Source organism: Gracilinanus agilis, chromosome 4 (assembly GCF_016433145.1).
Source record: "Gracilinanus agilis isolate LMUSP501 chromosome 4, AgileGrace, whole genome shotgun sequence".
Taxonomy (NCBI): domain Eukaryota; kingdom Metazoa; phylum Chordata; class Mammalia; order Didelphimorphia; family Didelphidae; genus Gracilinanus; species Gracilinanus agilis.
Window position 1 is genome coordinate 236,709,697 of NC_058133.1, and position 18,040 is coordinate 236,727,736.

The 18,040-nt window shown below is 39.3% G+C and overlaps 1 protein-coding gene across 2 annotated transcripts in view; it reads right to left on the bottom strand.

Moving 5' to 3' along the window:
- MGAT5B (alpha-1,6-mannosylglycoprotein 6-beta-N-acetylglucosaminyltransferase B) overlaps window positions 1–18,040 on the bottom strand; it is a 177,299-nt gene that overhangs the window by 9,359 nt on the left and 149,900 nt on the right. The window contains exons 11-14 of one of the 2 annotated variants that reach the window (XM_044672412.1): window positions 11,102–11,232; window positions 6,532–6,687; window positions 4,230–4,376; window positions 3,483–3,599 (exon numbers count right to left, since the gene is read on the bottom strand). In XM_044672412.1, the coding sequence (XP_044528347.1) occupies window positions 3,483–3,599; window positions 4,230–4,376; window positions 6,532–6,687; window positions 11,102–11,232 (551 nt within the window). Of the gene's footprint in view, window positions 1–3,482; window positions 3,600–4,229; window positions 4,377–6,531; window positions 6,688–11,095; window positions 11,233–18,040 lie in introns of both variants that reach the window. The other variant, XM_044672410.1, reaches the window with a different exon arrangement.

Here is an 18,040-nt window from a genome sequence, read left to right on the forward strand (position 1 = left end):
TAACATCATTGGCCAAGAACTCTGGTGGCAACAGCTATGGCTCTTAAAGTTGGAGAAAAGTGAAGCTTTTCATAAAGAGCTTTTTGTTCTGTATTGCAACCTCTGGCTTGAGAAAGGTTTTGTAATTCTTTTACAAAAGATGGGAAGATGCCTTAAAGATGAAACCTGAACAGTATTGCTATGAGCTGCATTTGATTGGACAGCACAGTATCCAACTGAGTGAATACCTGGCTGGACAGGTCCATATATCTTAGATCAGTAATGGGGAACCTTTTAGAGACTCTTACAGCTCTAGATTCTATATTTGCCTTGGGAGGTATGTAGGACAGACAATGATCCTCTTAATGAAGCAACTAAGGAGTGAAGTTAAAAAGACCAGACCTTACTCACTCCCTCTTGTAGCGACAAAATAAACAAAATCCTCCTCTAGAAGTAATGCCATCTGACCTTTATGCATTCACACTGATAAATCACTGGATTTGCCTCAGTTTCCCCATCTGTAAAATGAGTTGGAGAAGGAAATGGCAAACCATTACAGTATCTTTGCCAAGAAAATCTCAAACGGGATCACACAGAATCAGACACAATTGAAACAACTGAAAAACAAAAATTCTTCATATAGCTCTAGCCTTTCAAGGGAAGTCCCAAAGACAAAATTTAGCAGAACAAGGATCAGTGGGGAGAAAAGAGAGCAAAGAAGGAACACTGACAGCTAATTCACCCTACATAGGTATAAATATTAAGTAGTTCATGTGCCACAGGAACCTGGCAATTTCTTTTGCTATTAACAAACTTTTCCTGAAAATTGTTCTTATAGGTACACTGCTACTAACTTCTGGGGACCGGTACCATCTAACTTTTAGAGAGAAATCACTCCTAATGGTTAGTTACCACCATCATTAAGTTTTTAAGTGAATGTTCAGTAATGACTCTGCTAGTGTTCTAATATCTGGAGATTCATTGGTTATGCCATGGGTACTGTAACTATCAGGACAAGGGATAGTTGGAACTTAGTAGTAGGTGTCTTTCCATTCTCTCCAAATCCAGGTTATTCTGATAAAGTAGAAACCGAGGTTATTGTGGCCATAGGTGAATTACCAAAATGTTGGCTAAAACATGAGGCTTCTCCACAATATGTCCTTAAGCAAGGTCATTTAATTTCCCAGAATCTTAGTTTCCTCATCAGTGAAATGAGGGGGTTGGACTAGATGGATTCTGAGGTCCCTTCCAGCTCTATTTATCTATAATGCTTTTTTCTGAAGAAAAAAGGCACCACATCTCTTAGCATCTTCTCCAAGGTTTACTGCTTCTTCTTTCACACTCCCTGGCACAGTTTTGCCCCTTTCAGACTTTCCCTTCTCTGATATCACTCAGCAACCACCTTCTTCTTTAAATTCACTCTATTGTCCAGTCTTTTGGTGTTTTTATTTAAAGGTCTTCAGTCCCCATCTTTCCCAAGTTCAATACCATGCTCATGGTCTTTCCTGCTTGTTCAGCAATCCTATTCCATCCTGTCTCTTCAAACAGATTGTGCCCTCTGTCATTGCTACTCTTTCTCTTATTTTCAATCTTTCCTTTATCTACTGGCTCATTCCCTAATGACTACAAACATGCCTATTACTCCTTCACCCTGAAAAAAAAATACAAACCCTTATTTATCTTTCTATATCCATTATTATCCTCTACCTTTTCTGCCCTTTGTAGTCCTTGAAAAGGCTATCTACAATAGACTCTACTTTCTCTCCTCAGTCTCTTCTTAACCCCTTAGAGACTTCTGACCTAATCATTCCACTAAATCTCTCCTTCCAAAGTTACTAATGATCTCTTAGTTGCCAAATCCAATGGCCTTTTCTCAGTTCTCATTCTCCTTGACTTCTCTGCAAACTTTTACACTTGATCATTTCCTTCTCCTTGATATTTTCTTCTTTGTGGGTTTTTAGGCCACCACTCTCTCCTGGTTCTTCTCTTATCTATCTGACTATTTGACCATTCCTTTTCTATCTCCTTTGCTAGATCCTCTTACTTTTTTTTTTCTGGATCCTAGTTTAGACAGGGTTCTGTCCTGGGCTTTTTCTCTTCTCCCTCTATACTATTTCACTTGGTGATTTCAAATCAGCTCCCATGGATTTCATTATTTATGCTGAAGATTCTCAAGACTAAGTAGATCTTGCTCAACCTCTCTGCCAACCTCTAGTCTCTCATTTCTTACTGCCTTTCAGACACCTCAAGCTGGAAGTCTACTAGACATTATAGACTCATTATGTCCAATGTGGAGATCACTATTTTTCCCCCCAAGCCTTCCTTTTCCCTCACTGCTACCCCTGCTGCCTACCTTCCCTATTATTGTAGAGAGCAAGAACATTCTCCCAGACTCAAAACTTAGATGTCATTCTCTACTCGTCACTATCTCTCACTCCCCATATGCAAGCTGGGGCCAACACTTATCGATTTTACCTTTGTAACATCTCTGAATACACCTCCTTCTCTCCTCTGACACTGCTATCACTCTTGTGCAGGCCCTCTCATTTCATGACTGTGTTATTATAATAACTTGCTGGTGAATCTTCTGCCTTAAGTTCTTTCCACTCCAACCCATCCTCCATTCTGCCACTAAACTGATTTTCCCAAAGTGCTGAACCCAAAGCACTACCCTACTCAATAAACTCCAGTGGCTCCCTATTGTTCCAAAGTCAAATACAAACCTCTCTTTGGCATTTGGTCCTTCATAATAACCCTCTTACCTTTCCAGGCTCCTTACACCTTACTCATTGATATGTATTCTTTGATCCAGTGACACTGGCCTCCTGGTTGTTCCATGAACAAGACAATTCATCTCCCATCTCTGGGCATTGTTTCTGGGTGTCTCTCATGCCAAGAATGCTCTCCCTTTTCTGCTTATACTGTAGACCTTCCTGCATTTCTTTAAGTCCCAATTAAAATCCTATCTTTATTGGAAGCCTTTCCCAGCTCCTCTTAATCCTAGTGCCTTCCCTCTGTTAATTATTTCCTATTTATCTTGTATATAGTAGCTTACTTTGTATATATTTGTTTACATGTTATCTCCTCCATTAGATTATAATTCCCTCGAGAAGAGGGACTATCTTTGCCTTTTTTTTTTTTTTTTTTTTTTTTTGGTATCTCCATTGCTTAGCACAGGGTAGGTGCTTAATAAATATAGATAGATTGATTGATTGGTCCATCCCAACTCCATCCCTCTTTGAATACTCTGGTGGCCTACCTGTTTCCTAAACCTCAACTTCAATTAAATCCTCTAGTAGAAAATTATAGTAGTGAATGAAAGGGATGACTAAAGTAGAATGGCCATGTAACTCAGTTCACACAGTAGACCAGCAAACCTGTGGACAGAATAGAACATAGTCCAGGAGCTGGCCTATTTTATCAACTTGGGTTCTCCTGGTTCTGCCTTCATCTCCCAACCAATCTTTCTCTGCAGGGGGAAAGAGCTTACCACAGTTTCTCACCTGAATCCTCATGATGGCCTTGATGGCAGCTTCAAACTCTTCTGAGTTGTTGTAGTCAACTGTCCAAACGTGTGGCTTACCAATGAAGTTCTCAGCATAGGGATGTTGAGAAAACACCTGGTCAGGACATAAGATGTCCTGAGCTTCTCTTTGTGTCCTGCTGGGGTAGCCCAGATAGGAAGCCAGGAAGCCCTCCAACCCAAGCATGTGGAGGAAATGTACCCCAAACTCTTTGACCCTATTTCATTTCTTCATATTTCCTAGCCTCCCTCCTCTCCCACCACTCTATAGCCCAACTGACTATATCCTAATCCTACAGCTTTTGGTCTCTTTACTCATATACCTAAGTCCCACAGATTTTCTCTTTAATCTCATTTTCCTTGCCTTGGTCTCTCTCCTTATTCTATAGACCCCATGCAATGATTATAAGAAGATGATCCTTGGAAACCCTAGATTCCAAGCTATAAGTAGGATCCTGATACCTAAACTAAATTCAATTGGCTTCTTCATTCCCTGAAAAGAGACAGAGGAAGCGGGAAATGGTAGGAAGGGTATACTGAAGTGGGGAAAAGGTAGGCCCCATGGAAAAAAGTATAATTGTGATGGGGCAGGCCCATGGAAGAGAACAACAGGCCTGTTGTTCAACTTAGAGAATTATCAGCACTCCTATAGTTATCAGTATCCCTCTTCTAGTTATGACTCTACTTGGATTCTTACCCTTGGGGCCAGAGTTCTCCCATCACTTACCTCTCGGGAAGTGGGTTTTCCTCGAAAGAATTCATGGTTGAGGGAGCTATGAGGTGGACTAAAGCGGGACTGCAGGAAGATGCAGCCATTGGCAATGGCCTCTAGGGGAGCAGGGCCTTCGTAGGGGAATCCAAACCCAATAAAGAGCTAGAGAAACAAGTAGCAGGACTGTCAGGGGCAGGAATTGATTAACAAGTCACATGTCAGAGAAATGAGTTTGAGATGAAGGAGTATGTGTGCTTAGGAGGGAAGTTGGAGAAAAAGTAGGAACCAGAAGAATTCAAATTTCTTTCCCAGAGGCTACCAGATAGTTTCCAGAAGCATTTATTTCTACACAGAAATTTGTTCTTTCTTCTACCGAGCTTGCTAGCTGTAGTTAAGTTAACATCATCAAGGAATCCCCTGATGGGGCACCCTATGACACAGATCTGTTCACTTGGAAACTCAGATTTCCTTCCCATCATTCCCAAAGCAGCAAATGCTAACTCTCTGTGTACCTGAAGACTTCTGGAGCTAGCAAGTAAATTGCTACTGGCCCTTCAAGAACAATCTCCTCTACATCTACCTTTCCTTCATCCCAATTAGACTTTGTCCTCTTACACCTCAGACCTTCTAAAGCATTTTGTTTTATGCCTGTCTGATGCAAGCACTATATACTGAATTACAGTTAATATGTATATGTCCTGGTTCCTAACTCTCCCTTTATAAAAAGAGAAGAACCAAAGGGAAAATGTACAGATTTCTTCTAACTAGACTCCATATGAGGAGGAGTGGTAACTTTTAGAAACTTTGTATGTCCCTCAGTCCCTAATACAGGGTTTTTCCACATAATGGATGCTTTAAAAATGTTTCTTAAATTGAATTAAATGGGGAATATCTAGAAGCTAGAACTAGGACAAATTTTGTATAGAATCCTGTTGATGAAGCTGACACTAATTGCTAGGCTGAACTTGAACTAAACAAGGGTGGAGATGATGCCTTAGCTATTTTTCTGTCATATAAATTTTCTCTTTCCCTTTAAAACAATTCTTTACCTGGTATCCATGGACCTCTAGGGGTAGGGATCTATGAATTAAAACAAATTTTAAAAAATAACTATACCAATATAGTTACTCTTTCAGGTTTATGATAATTATAGCAATAAAGTTGTAAACTATACCAATATAGTTTCTAATAACTATACGAGCATGTAGTTTGATTACAAGTATCCCTTCTGCATTGTGGGTATCCCTGCGATCTGGAAAATCTGAGTAAAACTTTTTGTCTCTTTGTACAAGAAAAGTCAGAATGTTTGCTTTTTCTTTTATGGGGTGTTTACAGTACCTTATATGCATTTATGAGTTACTAAACTTTTAAAGATATCTTTGCATTTCTAGTTTTTATGTGTCATCTGCTGGCTTTTGAGTTCTTTTTGCAAACTAACTTTTTACTTATTGTAAAAAATAAAGTTAATTTAAAAAGAAATCATTATATTTATGGTATCAAAAGATAAAATATGCATATAATACTATATATATTTTATGTATTTCTGAATTTCTAAACTTTTTTCTGTGTTTTCTGCTGGCCTTTGTGTGTCATCTGTGGTTCCTGCAAAACTCAAGTTTTCATTTAATTTCTTATGTTGACCTGTGATATATTGAAACCATGACGGGAAAAGTTGCAATGTGGAAGGGATAGCTGTATTTTGTTTAATTTATTTATAAACTTTATTCTGAAAAGGGATATGTACTAGACTGCCAAAGGGGTTTGTGACCTCAAGAAAGATAAGAATATCTGCCTTAAAGAATCTAAAAGAGATAATTAGGTAATTCAGGGGATAGAGAATCTGACCTAGAGTCAGGAGGACTGGGTTTAAATCTGGTCTAAGACACTTCCTTGCTAAGTGACCCTGGGCAAGTCATTTAATCTCCATTGCATAATCCTTACCATTCTTTTGTCTTAGAATCAATACTAAACATTGATTTACTAAGTAAGTAGAATCAATTCTTAGACAGAAGGATCTAGATAGAAGAAAAAAGGATCTAGAGGCCAAATCTCTGCTATACTGTACTCTGTAACCTTGCTTTCCCTTCCTTTTCCTTTTCTTCTCCACCTCCCCCTGGCATACATACCCTTCAGTCCCTGCTCTCCTGGTTTCTGCCAAGCCCCAAAGACCATGACACGGAAGACATGGAAAGACCTACTAGAAAAGCAAATGGAGGAAGAGGTAGTCTGCTATTGAAGGATGGGTTGGAGTAACTTTCACCCTCAGGCCTACCCACTGCTACCAGCCTGGCCTTAGAAGTGACTCTGTATCTCTTACCTTGGCTTTGCGCAACAGTTGTTGGAATTCCTGTTGTGGCAAAAGGCCATGGTTCTTCACAAAGGCAGGGACCTCTGGTGGTCGCTGGGTCTCATAGTACACAGTGCCATGGATCTCCATGTACTTGTTCAAGATCCCTAGAAATTTCTCCTTGCCCTGGGGGAGGAAGAGGAGGAATTGTCAGTCCCAGATAATACAGACCCACCCATGAGACACTGTGGTATAGAGTAAAGGACATTGCACTAGGAGTCAAGACACCTGGGCTCTAGTTCTTACTTTGTTACCCACTAGCTATATGGAATAATAGGAAGAACTCTGAACTGGGAGTCAGGGGGCTTGGGTTCTAGTTCTGGCTCCCATCACTAGCTGGTAATGTAACCTTAGGCAACAACTTCCTCATCTATCAAATGAGACAGTTGGATTAGGTTGACTTTCAACTCTATATTCCTATGACCCTTGGCTCTGCTTCCTTATACTGAACTAGGGAAGTCTTTCTGGGAGGGGAGAAGGAAAGGGAAGAAAGAAGAGGAGCTAAGAAGAGATATTGGCCCTAAGATTTTTACATTCCTGGGCCCAAAGTGGGGAGGATAAGATGAGTTCATTCCATCACCGGTGGCCTGGGGAATCCTAGGTGCAAAAGCTCACATCAGGGACAGGCAATTTCCCCAGGCAAGAGGCCTGGATATTTCAAATGGCTTGAGGAAGCCTTGACAAGAAAAGTCATGCCAAGGATTCTGTTGCTTACCAGTTATCTATTTTCATTTCGGAAATTAGAGACCTAGAGAAAGTTAGTTAGGTGGAAGGAATTGGTACCCACAAACAACCAACAAGATAATCTTTATGGGGCTCAGGTTTGACTAAAAGTCTTCAGCATCCCTTTATCATTTTTAGGTCAAAATACAGACTCAAAATACTGACAATTAACATCTATAATATGGTGCAAAGCTACCTTTTCAGCCTTATGTTTTTCTATTGGGCTAGTAGCTGTTTTCTAGCTTTTCACCTGCCATTTCAATGCATTTGCACAAGCTGTCTCCTATGCCTGGACATCTCTTTTCTTCCTTAATTTTAGGCTCAGCCCAAGTGCCAACCTCTTCCTTGAAGTTAATACCCTCTCCTTCCTCAAAATACCTTGTATTTATTCATCTGTAAAAGAAGGGTGGTTAGACATTATGACTTTTAAAGTTTTTTTCCAGTTTAGAATCTTATGATCTTATGACTGACAATTATTAGGCCAGGTATTTTTCCAGTAGCAGGGACAGATTTTCCTTATTCTCCCTGCTTTCCTTATAAGGTAGGTAGGTGGGGCCAGGGACAGAAATGAGGCTGTAGAACAGACAGAAACTAACTGGCTCACACATTTAGATGGAACGGTGGCCCTAGTTTCATTAGTACTACACTCCCTGCAAGGCAGAAAATCATTGAAAACTGCATTGTTCATTACTAGCCCCATTAAGCTACCATTGGACTGCAGCTGGACTTGTACTTCCCTTCAGGTACATAATCTTCTCTTTTTCTTCTTCCACCCTGTCTCACCTTCCTACTCCCCTCTCCCACCCTTAGCGGTGAATCTGTACCATGATTCGATTTACTTCTCTATCTCTTTTCTTGCAGAATTCTGTGTTCTTCTCTAGTTACAAATACTGTAGCAACTACACGTGAGGTCATTTGCTAAACAACAGTGCTCCAGGCATTTAAAGCTGGTGAAAAGACCCTTTGCTTTTTAGACTTCGTAATTTCATTCTCCTAGGGCAGCATTTTCGCAATATTTTCTTGTCAAACCAGGCACACTTGTTTTTATTATTCTCTCCACCTTCTTTTCTAACCTATAGTGCTCAAATTTTTTTTTTGTTCCTCTACAACCTCTGTCTTGTTTAGAGAAGCAACTATCAAATGTGAGAGGCAGTGAAGGGTTTCCCTGACCCAGTCCCTCTCCTTTCAACCCCATGAAGGTCACTGAGGTTCTCTACAAAGGGTTATGACTTTTTTTACTCTTTCTTTGAATACTCTCCTCTATAAGCCTTTCCTCTTCACCATTGTAACAACCCAGCCTCTTGGTGCCACCTGCTGCATCTCACCAATATAGCTTATTCCATGGCACCCCTTTTGCTCTTTGGGAGCAATCTTCAGGACAGTGTGTCAAATTGGGTTTCAAGGTTCTGTTTCTCCTTACATAAAAAGATAAGAACCTAATGGAACATAGACAAACTCTTCTAATCAGGCACCCTTCTTTCCCTTCTACTCTTCTCACAAAACTACTTTCCACATCAGTTAAGCCCATTCTAGGTAGCTCAGACACCAAGTTTCACTGTTCAGGACCAAAAAGAAGGGAGGAGAAAGAACAATTTTTAAAAGTTGGGGTATCTCATTTGAACCATACCTGCATCTGCAGCATCCCCAAGAGGTTTGCAGAAGAAAAGAGGGGAGAGAGGGAATAAATTAGCATCTCATCCATCAATTCAAACTCCAAAAACAGGATTAATTTCCTGGGTTTGTTAGAAGGGGCTTTCAGGATAAGGGCTATGTTGATAATTTTTTTTATGTCATTTCTAAAGATTCACAAGGAAGGAGAATTTACAGCTTCTACCAGTATCCACTTTTGTGCCTCTCACCCCACAACCAAGTTTCTTTCTTGTGTTTAAGGGTTTACCTCTTGTTCTGCCCTTAGGAGTGAGAGAAGGATATATTATATATATAGGTATATTCCTCTGTCAAATGACCTTTAAGGACAATATGTGGAATAGGACTCAAGGCCAGGTGCTTTTTAAATAAGAGCAGCTAGATTACTAAGTGGATAGAGTGCCAGGCCAGGAGTCAAGAGGACTTGAGCTCAAATCTGGTTCAGATACTTCTTAGCTGTGTGACTCTGGGCAAGTCACTTAACCCCCACTGCCTAGCCCTTACTGCTCTTCTGCCTTGGAAAAAATACTTAGAATAGATTCTAAGACAGAAAGTATGGGTTAAAAAAATAAATTGAAAGCAAGGATTTCTTCTAAATTATTCACTGATAATCATCTCAAATTTCTCTTGGTCTGGGGGTGAGGGCTGAGTCCTGGAAATGGATGAACTAAGTTTCTAAGGACCTTTCCAACTGTAATGTTTTATGAACCTATATTTATGTGGAAGTCATATGTCTAATCCATATCATAAATTCCATAAAGGGAATTGTCTCTCTAGCATACTGAACTCTATTGCATTCTCTAATGCATAGCTTTTGCTTGCAATCTTCAAGTGAGCAGGAAACCTACTTTCTCCCAAGGCAGGGCATTCAATTTTGGGGATGCTCTAATTGTTGGAGCATTTTTCTTGATATCAAGTTTCAACTTGCCTCTTTTTAACTTCCAGCTGATGCTACTAGGTCTGGCCTCTGGGGCTAAGCCAAAACCAGTATAATTCCCCACCCCACCCCCATTTCTCCTTTACTTTCTGCCTTAGAATTGATATGAAATATTGGTTCCAAGTCAGAAGAGAAATAAAAAAAAGACAGGCAATTAGGATTAAGTGACTTGCTCAGGGTCACACAGCTAGAAAGAGTAAGAGGCCAGATTTAAACCCAAGATCTTCTGTCTTTAACTGGTGCTCTAACCATTTGGCAACATAGCTGCTCTTAATCCCTTTTCCATGTGTAAGATTTTAGAATACTCAAAGACATGTCCCTAGAAGTCTTTTAATCTCCAAGCTAAATATCTACATATTTCAAACAGCCTTTATACAGTGTGATCTAAAGACCATTTAGCACCACTGATGCTCTCCTCTCAACTCTCTCCAGTTTATCAATACCGTTCCTAAACGTATTGCTTAGAATTGAATGCAATAGACATGGCCTGATTAAGACAAAGTATCTATCTAATTGTACTGCCATCCAACTTATATCTCTTCACCTTGTTTGTACACTAGAATATCATGAAGAACTTGTCGAATACTTCACTAAAATCTTTGTCATCTTTCTCTATGGCATTCCCCTTACCTACCAGTCTAGTAACACTCTGTCCCTCCAAAAGAAATAAGGTTAGTTTGGTATATGACCTTGATGAAGTTATACTAGGTTTTTTTTTTAACACCTTTACCCTTGTCTTAGAATCAATACTATGTATTGGTTCCAAGGCAGAAGGGCAGTTAAGGGCTCAGCAAGGGGATTAAGTGACTTGTCCAGGGTCACACAGTTAAGAAGTACCTGAGGTCAGGTTTGCATATACCTGTTCTTAGCAATCATCATTTCCTTTTCTAAATGTTCACTAAATATGATTAATCTGTTCTTGACTGCCCTACACATAGCAGTCATTTAATAAACGTTTGTTCTATCAAATGAATGGAAAAGGTAGTTTTAATAGCAGATTTTTACTGTCCTGAATCTCTCCCCCTCCTACATCCCCATGATATACATTGATTTCAATAGACCTTTGGTCATGTGTTAAAGGGGGACCTTTTAATGAAAACTTTTCCCATTCCCTATGCCTTGAGTTTTAATTCATGTCTATAAATGTTGGAAGTTTTGATCAGCACGGGATGGTAGAAGAGAAGTGAAGTCTTGACTTCAGAAAGGCTGACAAGGCCCAGCCCTGGCTCTCACCTTCCAGATGCTGGCTTCCTTGCCATACACCACAGCCATATTGTTGGCTTTGTTGTTCTTTATGAATTGCTTCTCTGTTGAATTGAGCTCCTCTGACACAAAGCCCATGAAGGAGTTGTCCGGCGTGTGAGCTGCATGCCAAGAGATGCAGGAAGAATAGTAAGGAATGATCATGCACATGTCCAGGGCCTCCTCCTGGGACTATTCATTTCCCCTAAACAGGAAGTTTGGCCATGCAGTGATAGGGGTAGTAGTGTCAAAGAGGAGGGAGTGGGCTTAGGGAGGCAAAGGACTTAGAGTTCCAAGTTTCTGCTTTGGAGAGCTCATTTTCATAGACTTTTAGAGTTGGAAGGAAATTTAAAGATGATCTGGTTCACTCCACCCCCTTCTCCCTCCCTTCCACATAATAATACATATACCTGTAACTCTTTTAGCCAAAGGAAAATAGTTCTGTTACCTGGGTGCTAAGAGATCTCATTAATGCCCAAATGCTCTATTTGACTATGAACAATAAATCGTTAGCCTTGGAGAAATCAGTGCTCAAACCAAGAGCTTTTTCCTCTCAGCTCAGACTGTTCTCACTCTCTTCCATCTACCTCCTGAAGCCCAGCCCAATCCCCATCCCCAGACTTGAGCCTCCTCTCTAGCCCTTACCTTTATTCAACAAACCTCCTCCTCTCACAGCTCCTTCTCCTTGAATTCTTGCTTCCTCCTGTCCTTACTTACATGTCTATTTATGGAAACCTCGTCTCTCTCCTGAGCTCCAGTCTCAAATCTCCAGCTGCTTGTTGGACAACTCCATTTGAATGCCTTGTAGGTATATCAAACTCAAAACGTTCAAAACAGAATTCATGTTTTTTTATCCAATCCACCCTTCCTTCAAACTTCCTTATGTCTGTTGAGAGATCCCAGTCATCCAGTTTCTTTATCTTGGAGGTTTCTTTGCTTCTTCCTTCTCCTTCCTACTCCATATCCAAACACTTGCTTAAGTTAGTTGATTCTACTTGCAAAGTAGCTCTTATATCCACAGCTGGTCTCTCTACTTACACAGCCTCTAATCAGAGTTTAATCCCTCATCACCTCTCAGTGGGACCATTTCCTAAAAGGTATCCCTGCTCTCAATTTCTCCTTTCCCCAATCCATCCTCACACAACTAGATATTGATATTTCTAAAACACAGATCTGACTGTGTCACTACTATACTTAAAAATCTTCAGTGGTCATTTATTGTCCCTAGAATAAAATACAAAATTCTCGTCTCTGTAATTGGATTCTTTTCTAGTTCTATTTCAGGTTACTTCTCTTCATATATCTTTTTATTACTTCTCTATTCCTGCCGAATTAATGTAGAGGTTCTATTTTCATAACACCATTTTCTACTTTGCTATCTCTGCACAGCCTATCCTCCAGGTCTGAAATACAGACCTTCCTCATCTCTGCATCTTAGAATCCAATCTTCCTTAACATAGCTCACAAGCATAGCTCAGGTGTTATTTCCCAAACAACGCCTTTTTAAAAAAAATCTTCCTAGATGTTAGTGTTCTTTTCTAAAATTATTTGCTTATTATTGGATAATTGATTTAGAGTTGAAAGAGACCCTGGAAGCCATCTAATCCAATGTTTTCATTTTATAGATTAAGAAACTGAGGCTATAAAGGTTAAGTGATTTGCCCAGAGTCACCCATTTTCTGGTCTATGTATAAAATGTTTTTCTTCAATAAAATGTAACCTATTCAATGGCAAAGACTGTTAAAATTTTTGCCTTTGAATCATATGCACTGATTTTTGCAATTGTGCACCGATTTTTATATGTAGAATTGAATATCTCATCCCCTTAGGGCTTGGCTCTTCCAAACTCCAGGGAGAAAGAGGGGAGAGAAACACACATTTATTATAGTAGTGACACAGTTAGATTTGTGTTTTAGGAATATCAATATCTGGCTGTGTGAGGGTGGATTGGAGAAGGGAGAGACTAGGAGCAGGGATACCTACTTGGTGAATAGAGAGCCAGGTCTAGAGATGGGAGGTTTTAGGTTCAAATCTGACCACAGATATCTATTTCCTAGCAATGTGACTCTGGGCAAGTGACTTAAGTTCTTGGTACCCTAGGCAAAGTCATTATTGGATACACATTTATGGAAGGAATCTCCACACATGAATCACAGATCTCCTTCCTCTACCTCCATTTCTAACTCACTACCTAACAGATCTACCCATATCCATATTCTTTACCTCAGTTAATCTTTCATATTGTCAGTAGACTAAACTTTATATACAAAATTGATCTTATTCCTCAGGTCAAAAATCGCTAATGGCTCCCTATTGTCAAAATTAAAATTCAATTGCTTGACATTCAAATGGAAAGCTCTCCAACAATCAGACATTTTTCAGCTTTAATTTTCATATGAAAGAATTTGTGAGGTGAATTTTCCAAGAAAAAACTTGAGTTCAAATCTATGACTTAACACCTATATGACCTTAGACAAATCACCTAACTCTGGGCCTCAGTTTCTTCATTTATAAAATAAAGGAATTAGACTAGATGACTGTTAAGGTCCTTTCTTGCTTTGAATTTTTCAACACAATTTATAGTGCAACCAAATCATTCTCAACCTTTCTGCTTCCATAATGTTCCTCACCTTACTTTTTATTCCTTTTGTTTGTTGTTCACCTACCTACTCTAAGTCCAACTTTTATAGTTGCCTGAGACAGCATACATAGTAGATCCCCAATTGCTTTCCCTGCTTCTCTTCACAATGTATCCTCTAGAGCAGGGGTCAGCAACGTATGGCTCTTTTGAGGGCCAGATATGGCTCTTTCTGCAGGAGCCATAAAGTCAATTTTTTTTCAGGTGCTGTTACAGGAGGCACTGTACAGCTCTCACGAAATTACATTTTAAAAAATGTGGCGTTTATGGCTCTCACAGCCAAAAAGGTTGCTGACCCCTGCTCTATACAGCCTACAAAATAATCTAAAAAGTTTGATTAGGTCTCCTTGATCAAAAAATTTCAATGAGTTTGCTTGGGATTTAAGAAACTCCACAATCTGGCTTTCGTCTGTTTCTGGCTTTTTACTTCCCATCATTAACTTTATGTTCCAGCTGAATGAGACTCTTAATTTTCTCTCTGCATTACATCTCTCACCTCAGTGTATTTGCAAAAGTCATCTCCCAAGCCTAGAATGTATTTCTTATCTCTGCCTCTTAGAAACCTTTTTTTCCTTCAACCCTCAGCTACTACCATCTCTTAAATGGAACTTTCCCTACTCTCTCCCCCCCACCCCACCTCCTTCCTCAATTTTCCTAGTGCTATACTTATATTTATTTGTGTTTATGTTGTCTCTCCATAAGAATGTAAGCTTTTTAAGGGGAAGAACTGTTGATTTTGTCTTTACTTCTTCTAGTCCAGCAGAGTGACTAATATATTTTTTTGTGTACAGTCAATTTTGTAAGTTTTTTAAAAATGTGTTTGTTGAACTGAACACAAATGGCATCTTCTTCTCAGTGTCCACCCATTTTATCAGCAGTAATAAGATTTTTCTAATAATTTGTCTTGTAATTCTCTAAATCATTTTAGCTTATAATACTGTATAATCATTAACGCTTATATTATGTACTACAATTATTAGATTATAAGCTCTTTGATACCTTAACCAAATTATATGTCTTTCCAAGAAGAAGTACAGTATTATCTGCATAAAGTAGGAAGGCACTTAATAAAATTGTTGAAAAGGGGCATCAGAATATGATAAGAACAAGGCCCACTCCCTAGCACTGGCCATCTGACTTTTGTTTTTTATCTCCTGTCAACTGAGTAAAGGCCCATCCTATTTATACCTACCTAGAAGAGAAATCAAATCAGTCTCAGATACCTGCTAGTTGTGTGACTCTGGACAAGTCACTTAACTTCTGCCTTAATATACTGGAGAGAGAAATGGCAAATCACTCCAGTGTCCTTACCAAGAAAACTCCATGATCCATGAAGTCACAAACTGAACAATAACTACAACAAAGAAGAGATATCTCTGTCACATCCTGCACTTAGTGGCAGAGCAGATAAAGCCCTGGACCCACAGTAAGGAAGACCTGAATACAAATTTGGCCTCTGATACTTTCTAGCTGTTTGACCTTGGGCAAGTCACTTAACTCTGTTTGTCTCATCCTCATCTGTAAAATGGGACCTACTTCCCAAGGTTGTTGTGAGGGTCAAATGAGATAATAGTAAGTTAATTAGCATAGTTCCTAGCATATAGTAAGTGCTATATAAATATTAGCTATTATTGTTATTATTACAGTTCTTCCCCTCCCAGACTCCAGCACGAGGGATTGTCTTTCCAAGGAGAAGTACAGTATTATCTGCATAAAGTAGGAAGGCACTTAATAAAATTGTTGAAAAGGGGCATCAGAATATGAAAAGAACAAGGAGAGATCTAGAGCAGGATAAACCAGATAAAGTAGGACACAGAAGTACTACAGCTAATTAAAAGGACCCCTGGAGGCAAGGCTAGAAGGGAAAGAGCTGGAAAAAAACCACACTCAGCTTCCTAATTTCTTCCACTGGGAAAATAAATCAATATTTATTAGATTGAAAGGATCTAAGAGCTGCTCAGGAAATTTCCTTTTAGATCTTGAGGCTCAGCATGACTGGTAGATTTGAAATCAGAGGATATGAATTAGAATCCTGGCTCTGTCATTGTAGGGGAAAATGGGAACTACAATCATCTTGGCTAAAACTCATTTTCCTCATCTGTAGAATGATAGGATTGAACAAAATTGTCCCCAAGATCTCAATAAGGATACAATAATAAAAAATTTAGAGTCATAAGGAATCTCTGAGGTTCATAGGATCATATGTTTAGGGTCACATAGAGCCTCCAACTGGTATTTCCCTAGTGGGGGGCATTGTGTCTGTAACATTCAGAAATATGAAATATTACAATACTTCCCTGGCTGAGATTACTGCCTGGCCTACCTTCTTCCCTGTCTAGGTCACCTGAATACTAGCAGGATAATCTTTCTGAAATAATTTTCCTGCTCAAAAGCCTCACATCTCCTGATTTTTATTTTTTGTTAAATGCCAACTACTTAGTTTTTTAAACTTTAGACTTTAAATTTAAAACTATCTATTTTTTTGATCCTTATTTTCTGTCTTAGAATTAATACTAAGGCAGAAGAATGGCAAGTCCTCCTAACTCCAGACTTGGCTTGCTATCCACTGAGCCACCTAGCTTGTCTCTACTTTATTTAGTTTTTAAGGCCTTCTATTGATAGTCTTATCCACATGTCACACCTATCCTCAATCCTCTACCCTAATCTCTTGCCTTATTACTTTGAACTCCAACTAAATCATCTCAAAGTAGTTGGTTTATATCTGCCCCAGCTCTTTTCATGTACAACCTTCATTCATCCTTCCTGCTTGTTTCCTGTCTTGCTCTCCTCTAAAATCCTACTCAAAATTAATTTTCTCTAAAGAAACCTCCTCTGACTATCCTGACCTACGCTTTTACTTTTTTTACTTTGAGCACCAGGATTTTCATTATGCTAATTTTGTACTTGTTTGTACAATTGTTGTTTATTCTTTGTTTCTGAAGATGACCTTCATGAGGTGATGTCTTGACTTGTGCATGAACTGGGTCAACTGGCAAGATAAAAGTCAGGAGGATTGGCGATGGCCCAGGACACAGTGGATGACTTTGGTATCTTTGATGTTGGACCAGCCTCTAAGCACTCCATAACCTGCTTCAGCTGCCTTCATGGCTATTGGAACAAACTGTTCTAATTTACCCATTCTATTAGGAGATAGCTTTATGTGCTTGGTTTGAAGCCTATCACTCACTTATCCTCAACCTGGTTTAGCTTGTCTGCTGAGAAAGTTTACTAGAGTGTAGCTATAGCTTACAGCTTCTTGGAGCCACAAGTGAGAGTTAAGTGAAAGGTGGACACAAAAGGGTGATGGGCAGCCCTGAAAAGGGCTCAACAAGCCTTCATACCAGAGATGCTAGTCCTCCCTGAACACCTCAATACACATCAAACTTATTTAGATATAATTCTAACAAGCTTGGTTACCTGGATACAATACAATTGTACCTGGTACAATAGAAATGTTATGGTAGTAGGATAATTGCTTGAATACTTTTATTAAAATATAGGCTCCTTGAGGGCAGGGATGTTTTAATTTTTGTTTTTGTATTGGGTACATCAGACATAGTACCTAGTATATTTGAGAGGGGTAGGGTAGAACAGATTTGTGATTTCATTGGAATCAGGAAGTCCCAGTGAGGTAAAGCCCAAGCCAGAAAAATTACTTATCCAGTCATTTCAGTTGTGCCCTACTCTTTATGACCTCTCTTTTTTGGGGATGGGATTTCTTGGCAAAGATACTAGAGTGGTTTGCTATTTCCTTTTCCAACTCATTTGACAGATGAGGAAATGGAGGCAAATAGGGTTAAGTGACTTACCCAGGGTCACACAGCTATTAAGTGTCTGAGGTCATTTGAACCCAGGTCTTCCTGACTCCAGGCATGGCCCTCCATCCATTATGCCACTTTGCTGCCCCAGAAAAACTACTTGAAGAACTAAAAAAACTTAATTTAGGCAAATAACACCTATAAGTGTCACTGCAGAGCCTGGATTTAGAAATAGAAGCTAGTTAGACACAATTTTTCTATTTACAGCTCTAAATCCAAATCACTTCCTCTCTCAGTTTCAATGTCCTTATTCATAAAAAATGGGCATAAAATAATTACCCTTTCTACTTTTCAGGACTATGTTGAGGATGTTATTCATTCGTTAAAGTCCTTCATAAATATCAGTTATTATTACAGAATAATACAGACACTAAGGTTCATAATGATGCCTGTGCATTACAGAGTCAATATCCTTTGTTTAGAAAGTTGCCCAGAATTAAATAACTGGCCAAAGGTAGGAGAGGTGAGATTTGA